General features: G+C 34.0%; 1 protein-coding gene across 1 annotated transcript; it reads left to right on the plus strand.

The window, feature by feature from the left end:
• The first annotated feature begins 753 nt into the window (after positions 1–753).
• On the plus strand, positions 754–8,362 carry LOC143063622 (uncharacterized). Its single transcript, XM_076235851.1, has 4 exons — positions 754–909; positions 4,399–4,479; positions 6,785–6,898; positions 8,189–8,362. Exons 1-4 carry the CDS (start codon positions 811–813, stop codon positions 8,312–8,314), a joined length of 420 nt encoding a protein of 139 aa, XP_076091966.1. The 5' UTR covers positions 754–810; the 3' UTR covers positions 8,315–8,362.
• Positions 8,363–11,422: the final 3,060 nt, after the last annotated feature.

Genomic DNA, 11,422 nt, shown 5'->3' on the forward strand with positions numbered 1-11,422 from the left:
TTAAAAAGCAAGCTATCATAGTTACAATACTCAGATTTCCACTCGCCAGTTTCATATCGAGTACGGAGTCTTTTTACATCTCATATAAATAAGGCTACAATGCAAAGAGAAATTGTGTCGTAGACATTACATAGGTCAATCATAGATGTTATAACGAGGGATACATCTATGGGTCAAAGAACAGTAAATGTACTGTCACAGATTTTGCTAAAATTTTGCATACAACTCTGTATCGTTAAACTATAACTAGAAATCCAAAAAATAACGCATTTATCTCTTTAATCATCTAAACTATCACTGATCGAATTCTTTCAAAATATACAGAATAACATACAAGAAACTATTTCGTTTCTACGCATTCTCAATTCGTGTTTAATGCTACGTCATCGGCACCCATTGTTGTGTGACTTCAGAAGTGTAAAATTGTCGGACTTATTTCACATGGGAAAGCACTGTATGTAAAAATAAATTATATTGATATTTCTAAACAGGAATTTTGTATAAATATTCACCTTACAGTATAAAAAAATCATCAATTTATTTATTTCCTTGTATGTTTTAAAAAGAAATAATTGACTGGTTTTTCGATACACCCAATGATTCACATTAAAAGTTAATTCTAGTCTTTGTTTTGTATTCTGTGGGAAATGACGGAAATAACAATATCAAAATATGGAGTCTTAATATTCGCTATCTACAGAATTGTTCCCAACAATGTGGATACATGTGGTTTCTAAAAGTATGAATTCGGAGTTGACATACACGAATTTTGTTATCTTATAGATTTCAGCTTTATAATGTATTGAACACATGTTTGGATTCTCTTGTCACATTTTCATTAGACGACGTCCTTTCAACATGACAAGAAATTTGTTGAGTGCATTTTTGCTTGTATTTGGTCTGTTTGAGGTAAAACCATTTTTAATTTTTATACGATAAGTTAAGATGAAACATTTATTCGTGTTGATAATGTCTTTTTCTATTAAATTATTTCCAGCATTTATCTTATGTCAATAATTGTAAGCATTCCTCTTTAAGCGTAAGAAGCTATCAATCTACCAAATGAACGATAAATATGAAAGTTTTGATATTAGCAAACAGAAGATTGTTTTGAAATAACCTACTTTAAAACTAAGTTAGTCGACTAAATGTAACAAGGTGGCGAGCTTTGCATTTTAGTTTGCATTTGAATTTGTCTGCGATTGAGACACTTAAGGCAGATAAGATTGTAACCGAAACACATACACTGAATAAAGAACATATATTGTCCAGATACCAACAGGATGACCACTATCGTGAACAAGGAAATAAAAAAAGTACATAATTTGGAAAGCCAGGTCAAATTCTGATCGCTTCAACTTATGTATATCAGGTAGTAGCCACAGTTGGTTGGTTCAATAATGCGGCTTAAGATTATACAAATAAATCAGAAACTGCACTCCTTACAGGTTTTATAACGTCTTCTAGTAAGTTCAGCTGCAATTGACAATATTTAATGAGACCTCAACAAGTTATTAAATTTGTTCAGACCATCGGGGGTAGGGGCAATATCACTCCTGAAGCGGTGGTATAAGTGTTGGATTTCCTGATCTTAAGGCCTCGAGAAACGATGAAGACAAATTACATGTTGAAAAAAAACTCTCGTCCCAAATGTGTTGTTTTTACTGCAGTTAAAGTCATAAACAACATCATAAATCACATTGCATAAACTGTTTGATACATGAATTAGTTATAGACAATTCACTTTGAAACTGACACAACAATTACTAAAGAAGAAATCCTGCATAATCATAAATCCGTTCTATGTTTCTTTGGAATTTCAACCAAAGATGAATAACTGGATCTTCCAACATTATACTAGATACCTAGTTTTCTCGTTTGAATTGTTTTACATTGTCATTTCGGTGCCTTTTATAGCGGACTATGCGATATAGGCTTTGCTCATTGGTGAAGGCCGTACGGTGACCTATAGTTGTTACTTTTTGTGTCATTTGGTCTCTTGTGGAGTGTTGTCTCATTGGCAATCATACCACATCTTCTTATATATAAACTACATAAGTGTCCATACCACAAAACGGTATATATAGCTACATGTAGGTCTTCCAAGTGCTCCACGAAACCTCTGACTTCCTAAATTATTAACATCATTTTATCAGCAATCAAAGCCGGGCTTCAAAGTTATTGTGAAATTACCCACTAGTATTCTAGAGGTGGCGTGAATCAGATGTGGATGCTTGTGGCGTTCGTTTTCACTAAACTAGTATATACATTTGTTTAGGGCCAGCTGAAGGACGCCTCCGGGAGCGGGAATTTCTCGCTGCATTGAAGACCTGTTGGTGACCTTCTGCTGTTGTCTGTTCTATAGTTGGGTTGTTGTCTCTTTGAAACATTTCCCATTTCCATTCTCAATTTTATTAAAAATTCCAAAGATCTTTTAGACTACATACAATTTAAGACTTGTAATGATATTGAAACATTTGTACACTTTAAACAAATATTCCCCATTCCAAACTTAAAGAAAAATTGAAAGAGTTGGTCAAGCTTTCAAAAAAAAAAGAATGTTCAACATACATTTGTAGATACAGATGTACAAATATCTTGTCTTCTCGTTTGAATTGTTTTACATTGTCTTATCGGGGCCTTTTATAGCTGACTATGCGGTATGGGCTTTGCTCATTGTTGAAGGCCGTACGGTTACCTATAGTTGTTAATGTCTTTTTGGTCTCTTGTGGACAGTTGTCTCATTGGCAATCATACCACATCTTCTTTTTTATATTAGGGAGAGATAAATCCTACTTTGTAAAATTTTAATAATAAATCTGATACTTACAAAACATTTCTCTGAAACTGACATTACAAGATGATTTTCAGCAAACAATTGACATTCCCATGGGAATAATTGTGCGCCCTTGACTTGTTCCTTTATTCATATTAGGCTGATTTCATATAGGAACTTTACTTTCCGCTATATAGATGAAGTTCTCTCATCAAATAATTCAATATTTGGTGACTATGTTGAACGCATCTATCCATTCGAACTTGTGATAAACGATACAATAGAAACAGATAAGTCTGCATCATATCTTAATTGACTTACATCTAGAAATGGACAATGAAAACTTTACGATAAACAAGATGATTTCAGCTTCCCAATTGTGAACTTTATATGTGGCAACATTCCAGCGTATATCTCCCAGTTCATACAATATTCCAAAGCTTGTATTTTCTATCATGATTTCCTTGATATAAAGTTGCTGCTCACAAGGAATATAATAAACCAAGAATTCCAAGCGGTGAAAATGAAATCATCCCTTCGTAAGCTTCACGGACGCTATCACGAGTAGGTTGACCGTTATGGAATATAATTTTTACAGATGATAACTGACATATTCCTTATGTCGTCCTTTTTTCCGAATGTGACTTACCGAATAAAACTTATTACTGGGTTTGTATTAAAAGGTACCACATTTGGGACCGTTTCTGCTTACCCTTCCAGAGCACCTGAGATCATCCCCAGTGGCGTTCGTGTTGCTCATTATTAATTATAGTGGATTGGGAAACAAGTTTTGCAACTTATATTAATCCCTTTCCACTTTGCGGGTGCGAGTGCTGCCTTGTAGCGGCATTAGCCTGCTCTTTTTCGAAATCTACAAGGGTGTATTTAACGTGCAAGAGATATGGCTCTCTCTTAACACGGGTCAGCCATTTATCGTCCCCTTCCGACGGACTATCGTCGTTTCCTCAAGACCATACTCGCAAATGGTGTCAAGGGAGCGCCGAAAATTCAGTCCCTGAAATTTTCATCCCAGACGGGAATCTAACCAGGAACCTTTGTGCTAGTAGTCCGATGCACTAACCACTACACCACGGCGGCTCCTAGTTTTTGTGTTGTGTTTAGTGTGTTGTTATTTGTCTGTTCTTTTTCCTTTTTAGCCATGGCGTTGTCAGTTTGTTTTTAATTATGAGTTTGAGTTTTCCTGTGGTATCTTTAATCTCTTTTGTCTAAATGTGAATTATGTACAATACAATTGTTTCTTTAAAATTCTTAATTTAACTATGTTAGTGCATTGAGGTAAAACCCAGCAAATTGCCTCCATAGGTGAAAATTAATTCAAAAACATACCAATCAAGGTAAATTAAGCATTTCAGGAAAATGTGTAAAATTTAAGAGTTTTGATATGCAAGCCTATATTAATGAATAAAAAAGAAATGACAAAACAAAAACTACTGCTACATCGGTGTATTGTTATATTAAAGTGCATTGGTGATCAGTGGATCTTAAAAAGCGAAGTTCGAACAATAAATTTGTTGCAGGATTTTCTTATTTGTACTCACTGGATAACAAAAATACATCTAGTTTACAATGAATTTATATTTTTTTTCGATTGGTTATTGTAGGCCAGCTATGGAATTACAACAACAAAAAAGCCACATCAAAATGAAATGGACAACTATAGATTTTATTATGATAGTATGAGTGTAAGTATTTTATGATAATTTAATTTGCTATTTGACAAAAAATAGATGTTTTATCTTTTATCTTGCATGACGAATGTCTTTTTGAATGCAAAACAAAATTCAATTAAATCTTACAATTTCTGGGTGTTTGGCGCTAATCTTATATCAGTACTCGAATCGACCTAATTCCATTGCCCTTCTTTTACAGGAGTCACAGGTGTCAAATCGAAGACTAAATCACTAAACGCTTTATTCAGCGAAAGAAGTATTACTTTTGTTCTGAAAGTCGAAACTATTTATTATAGCTTAACAATGATCATAAAATAATGTTAAAATGTCATGATCATTAATAAATCAAATATATCGTCTTGAATTCATTAAGTTTATGCCCGCGTCACACTGTCCCGATTTTTATATACGATGGAAAACCGAATGCGAAAATTGTAAGTTCGTACGAAGTTGGTCCCGATCTCGTTAAAATACCAAAAAGTGACCGAAGCAAGTACGAAGAATAACGAAGTTTATACGATGGTGCCGAAATTATATACGATAGCAAAAGATGGACATACGAAGGTTAACCAAAGACGGGTATTTAAGCTTCATATCGCAGCCGAAGCCTACACGATAGATCACGAAGGCTACACGATGGATTACGAAGGCTACACGATGGATTACGATGATGGCGCGATGGCCATACGATGTCTAAAAGACGTCGTGTACAGCTTTTAAGCGCTTTAAAGTTCAAAGGTCAAGGTCACAGTGGCAGCTGTAATACAAGGCAATATCACCCTTGTGGACACACTAAAACCAATATTCTTCAAAAGATTTTAACCACATTTGGTATATTGTTCCTCCTTGTAATGATCTGACATTTTTTATGTTCAAGGCCAAAGGTCAAGGTCATGCAGATGGACTTGTTTTTTCTCCTTGAAATAGCATAATACCCAGGAAATTGGTTTCTCATTTTTTTACCTGCTGGTTCTAAAGACAATATTAAAGGTATTTCCAGTTACTGAATGTTTTTGTTGATTTCTAAAAAAATAGTTTATGTATCAAATATGCATATTCAATTTACTATTTTCTGCATGTGTCATATACAAATATAGTGTCCATATTTGTCCCCAATATGTTACATACGAGGGGATGCCACGCTCGGCATTGCCTTGTTTGAACTGTTATATGTGTGCACTAGTCTGAATAATCACCCATAATTATGCCCATGTTTACTGATCTATCTTAAAGGTAGGGTAATGGGTGCATTGATCCCTTTTATTCAAAAAGAGCTCTTTCCAGGAGAATATCATAATAATATAGACAAAAGGAAGGATGTGGGGAAAGCAACAAATGCGGCAAAAATATGACATATAGAAAACAAAATGGTTATGGAGTAAACATTCGTGTGACAACAACTCAGACGATACATAAAAAATCAGAATAATGAAGAAAAAGTTGGTTTCCCTATATACTGTGTACCTGCAGTGTTGGTGTACGAGGCGCGTTTATGATTTTCATTATGTTTCTGGATATGAAAAATTGACAAAAAATAATATTCTACTTGTTAAAGTAAATCCTGAGCCTGTAATAGCTGCACTTCTTGTTCCATTTGAATTAATAGAAACAACGCTATCGCCTTTCTTGTTCTCATCAAATCATATGATATGAGCTCCATGCTTTGTGAGCGTCTTTCTTAACTGTCGTATTAGACTGACCAGTGCATATCGCGCATGGCACTTTAAATGTATTTTAGCGCGAAAATTAACTTACATTTAGCTGGATTTATTGCCGTCGTAGTTCCATCTTGTCGCCTTCGTACTTTTATTCAATGACAACACGACGGGATTACGAGGTCTTCACGAAGTCGTGTTGTCTTCGTAAGACCTCCGGGTAGCTTCGTGATTCATTCGTGTAGACATCGTAATGTCAAAACTGCCCAATGGAAACGATGGAAACACGAATGCAATACGATGTTCAAAGATGCATTCCCAGTGACATTACGATGTTGAGGATGGTGATACGAACTCAATACGAACCCTCAACATCGGACGCACCTTCGGGGATTTTTTAACATGTTAAAAAATTTAGAACCCTTCCCGAAGTTGTCCCCGAAGGCTAGAAAAAGTGGCCGATGGTTCTACGATGGTTAAAGATGGCACTACGAATAGCCCGATCTGGATACGATCAGTCCCGATTTTGAAAATTTCCATAATCGTGTTGCCATCGGCGTAAAAATCAGAACAGTGTGACGCGGGCATAACTGTATACATTACTTAAGAATATAAGGATGATTTTGTCAAATGATAATGAAAATAATTTAAATCAATTTAAGCATATGCTTGGCATGGTAAATGTCTACCAACATGGAGTCACCTGCTACATAATGAACCTATCACAAGACGAACAGCAACAAGTACATACAGTAGATGGAAAGACCAGACTTGAGGTTTGTATGACTGATTTGTACTGAAATTAATATAAATAAGATTAAATTTGTAGTCGATTTCAGTGATACAACAATATAAAATTACTCACAAACCGTGAAAAGTTGTGGAGACTAGCAAATATCTGCCATCAGCAGACACTTTCAAAGTTCCATCATCTAGAAAGTAATCCCTTATGTATAGATATTATCATAAATATGAATAAAGGACAACAGTCTGGGGTATATATCAGTAACCTTCAGACAACAACAAACCCCTAAAAGCAAAAAACATCTAAAGGTCAATTTGAGGTTAGCATAATGTTCTAATTTTGTTACTTTATAAACTTTCTTTTGATCTTCATGATTTTCATTTTCATAAAGAAAAAAGGAATTTCGGTGTTATTTTCAACGAGACCACCATCCACCAGAGTTCAAACAAAGAGGCTGCTAGCAATTATAGGCAACCATTCGGCCTTTAACAATGAGAAAATCCCATATCGTATTGTCGACTATAAGAGGGCCCGACATGTCAAAATTAATGTGAAACAATTCAAACGAGAAAACTTACTGCCTAATTTATAACACCAATTTACGAAAAACAAACATAACAAACATGAACTAACGGCAACCACTGAATATTGGCTTTCATTAATGAGACATATATTCAGCATGTCAATGTTATCTGGTTTTGGTGTGCCTTGCTGAAGAGAATTCCGGAACAGCTTTTCGAACTAAAATGCTGACACAAATGTCATCTCAACTCACTTATACACACCATACTACCGGCTATTACATGTATTACTGCAGATTTGTGTTAAACCAGCTATTTTTTTTATCCTGTACAACAGGTTTGTCATCCCGATTGCAAATGATTACCTATTGCATCTGCAGTGTCTATATATAACCGATAATATGGCTTGTAAAACAAACAATTGATGATAATGGTACAATAAAAGTTACGTAGACTAAGATAATATGGCTTGTAAAAAAAACCAATTGATGATAATGGTACAATAAAAGTTACGTAGACTAAGTTACTGTGTCAAGTATCTTTGTGACCTACTGTGTTCAAGTGCTTTTTTGAAATAAATTTTCTTTTAATTTTTGGAGATGTCTTTAAACAGGATCAGCGAATATTGAACAGAATCAAGCAGTTATCATTCGAGTTCACGAGAACCGATCATTATATATGTAAAGTTGGAACATCTTGAACACCAGTGATATGATTTATCAGTTTATATGAAATAGCGCATGTTCTTTATATAACAAAAAACAATTCTATTAGTTATCTATATTTCTTTTTCGTTACAGCTAAAGATGCTAACCCATTTAAGTTCAGCCACTACATCAATGACATTGGACGCGCTTACACAATCAAGTCAAAGACTTGGTCATGCTTGTACAAAAGCCACAAACATATACTCCATGACAATTTAAAAAAAAACGTAAAGCTTCTTGTTATATATAAATAAATTATTTAAATAATGTACCTCGTTTCGTTTGATATAGAGTCAATAGAGGATACATTTTGTCGATTTTGTAGTTCACAGCCAGAATGTGGAAAGAAAACTACATATCCTTATAAATCACAAGCTATGAATGTTCTTTTGTAGTTTTTTTTTTTTTTTATCTTAACATATTTTTAAACAATTAAAGTAGTTTTTTTATCCTGTACAACTGGTTTGTCATCCCGATTGCAAATGATTACCTATTGCATCTGCAGGCCTATATATAACCGATAATATGGCTTGTAAAACAAACAATTGATGATAATGGTACAATAAAAGTTACGTAGACTAAGATAATATACGCAATGTCGTTGGTCATCATTGCGTTTCGATTTTTATTATTATCTGGAATTAGGACGTTAGTTTTCTCGGTTTTACAATTTGATACATCTTTTGTAGTGATTCTTTTGTAGTAGCTTTGCGTTTTGGGTTTTGCTCATTGATGAACCTCATACAGGGACCTATATTTAGGTAGTAAATTATTTGTCATTTGGCCTTGTGTTGGTTATTAGTCTAATTGCTAATTGTACATCATCTATTTATTCTTGTCGTGTTTAGATATTTGAAACTCAATACAATGCAGTTATTTTATATAAAATTAAATAACAAAAATGCAAAACTCCCGAGGAAATTCAAAACGGAAATTCTATAGTCAAATGACAAAATAAACACTCTTATACATAAAACGAATGCAGGGATAACAACTGTCATATACCTGACTTGGTTACTTACAGGGATTTTCTTATGTAGAAAATGGTGGATTAAACCTTGTTTTATAGCTAGATTAACATCTCACTTGTATGACAGTCGCATTAAAATTCCATTATATTGACAACTATGAGTGAGAAAAAACCCAGACAAACGTTGACCTAAAGCTGTTAATTTCTGTGTCATTTGGTCTCTTGTGGAGAGTTGTCTCGTTGGCAATAAAACGCGTACGACATCTTCTTTTTTTATATATAAAAGGTAAAAATTTCAGACATAGGGGTAAAGCAGTCAACGTTGTGTTATAATCTTACTCGCTATAAAACTAACAAATATGCAACAAAGAAACACGAAAAAGGCATGTAGACAAAGCATATTAGCAAAAATGAAAGACAAGAATATGACAAAAAAAGCACAATAACACAATGACGGGGTGTACAAGTGCAGAGCCACGTAATATGTAACAAAGTAACACAAAAAGGCTGTTCGTTGTGAGCCAAGGCTCCATGTTGAAGGCCGTATTTTGACCATCATGGTTTACTTTTATAAATTGTTACTTGGTTGGAGAGTTGTCTCATTGGCACCTGTACCACATCTTCCTATATCTATATAGACAAAGCACATTAGCATATATGAAAGAACAGAATACAAATGTTTTCCATAAAACAATAGCACAATGACGGGATGTATAAGTACTGTACAGAGCCACGTCAAATGAATATCACCAAAACAAACTAAACAGTAAAAGTTATATTCATAAATTACAAACAAAAGAATATTATAACACGTTATAACCAAGAATCTATACTTCTATTATTTGTGAAGTTGATACGTGGAATAATTATCAACAGGGTCTTGGTACCTTCCGTTGAACCTTTTTAGAAGAAGGACGAGACGTTCTTTGACATATTCCTGGTTCATCAACTTTTAACTCAAACACTGGTGACCGTTTGCAAAGTTTGAGTAGCAGCTGCAAGCTATTGAATAATGAATAAGTTGGGGCATATATTATATCCAATATGCAGGTGAAGTTGGTATATTGGTTCTAAGGTGGGAGAAATTGATAATTTCAAAATTAAAATCGTCACGTTTGTCATAGATTCTGAAACTGCGATTACCTTGTCTGTCAAATTCGAGGTACAATGTATGCGTCTAAAAATGAGACAGAAGAAGTCGTGTCTGTTGTTTTTATTTATTTTCCCGTTCTGGGGGTTATAATAGTGGAATCACATTAGAAAAGTTTGGATTTATTATATTATTTAAAAGAACATTATCAGTATACCAGGTATCTGAATGTGAAACTGAATGATCTGGCTTCTTTGGTTTCAGATTCGGATGGAACTCCGACTTTTAAGAAAATAAAAAGTGGTCGGCATTGAGAGGCGCACTTAGGAATACCGAAAATTTGTTGAAAAAGTTCCTCCAAATTCAACAAATATTTTGTTAATAAGAAACTCCTGCATACTGATCACTTGTTCCTCTGTGTAGCATGTTTTACTGTTTTGTTCACTATTAACAAAACATGCAGTATGATATTCCAAAGTTATGATTTTATAGCGTATGCTACCATTGAAAAGCATGGTGGATTATTTCTTTTAGACCATTTTTCAATTTCACATGTGGAATGGTTAAAAAAATCAAAAGTTTTGATAGGATTTATTTCAGAAAAAGATCGAGATTTGAAATTATCATGAAGTTTTATTTAGATTTTTTTAGAATCTACATATGGAAGATACCACTACGCGAGTACACAGTTTCACAGTATTTCTGAAAACGCTCTTTTACTGCAGACAGAATTTTTTGTCAATGTAAAGGATAATTCTTTTGTAGAACATGCAGACGAGCCGGCTATGTACCGATGTTTGTACAGAATTTTGTGGAGCTTACGTATCCCTTATAAACAACATAAGGCCTCCGATTTCCTGCAATATTAAATTATATATTTCAGTGTGTCAATATTCTGTCGGTAAGAACATAGATAAATATTCATGTCTTTTATATATGTTGTGTTCATTTTATTATTTTGTACAGGTTTTTACTTGTACAAAAACGTACATACGAGTAATTACTTGTATGATGCCATCATACCAGTTATTACTTGTACAAATATAATTGTATTAGTAATTACTTGTACATTTTTTGTTGAGAAAAAGATAATAACTTGTACAACACATCATCTTTGAAAAAAATTGAAAACAACACGTTGAATAATTTTATGCGTCTGAAGCGCTTTTCTGGATTTACCTTCATCAGGAACGCTCAAAGCCAAACATAAGAAATTCGAAGATGTATAAGTACCGAAACCGTCGAAGAGCTATATGACAAAAATACC

The sequence above is a fragment of the Mytilus galloprovincialis genome, chromosome 2, assembly GCF_965363235.1.
Source record: "Mytilus galloprovincialis chromosome 2, xbMytGall1.hap1.1, whole genome shotgun sequence".
NCBI lineage: Eukaryota > Metazoa > Mollusca > Bivalvia > Mytilida > Mytilidae > Mytilus > Mytilus galloprovincialis.

Coding starts and splice junctions, on each gene's coding strand:
- LOC143063622 (XM_076235851.1), top strand. CDS start 811: ATGTTTGGATTCTCTTGTCACATTTTCATTAGACGACGTCCTTTCAAC. Junction 910..4,398: donor TTGTATTTGGTCTGTTTGAG/GTAAAACCATTT, acceptor TGGTTATTGTAG/GCCAGCTATGGAATTACAAC. Junction 6,899..8,188: donor ATGGAAAGACCAGACTTGAG/GTTTGTATGACT, acceptor TTTTCGTTACAG/CTAAAGATGCTAACCCATTT.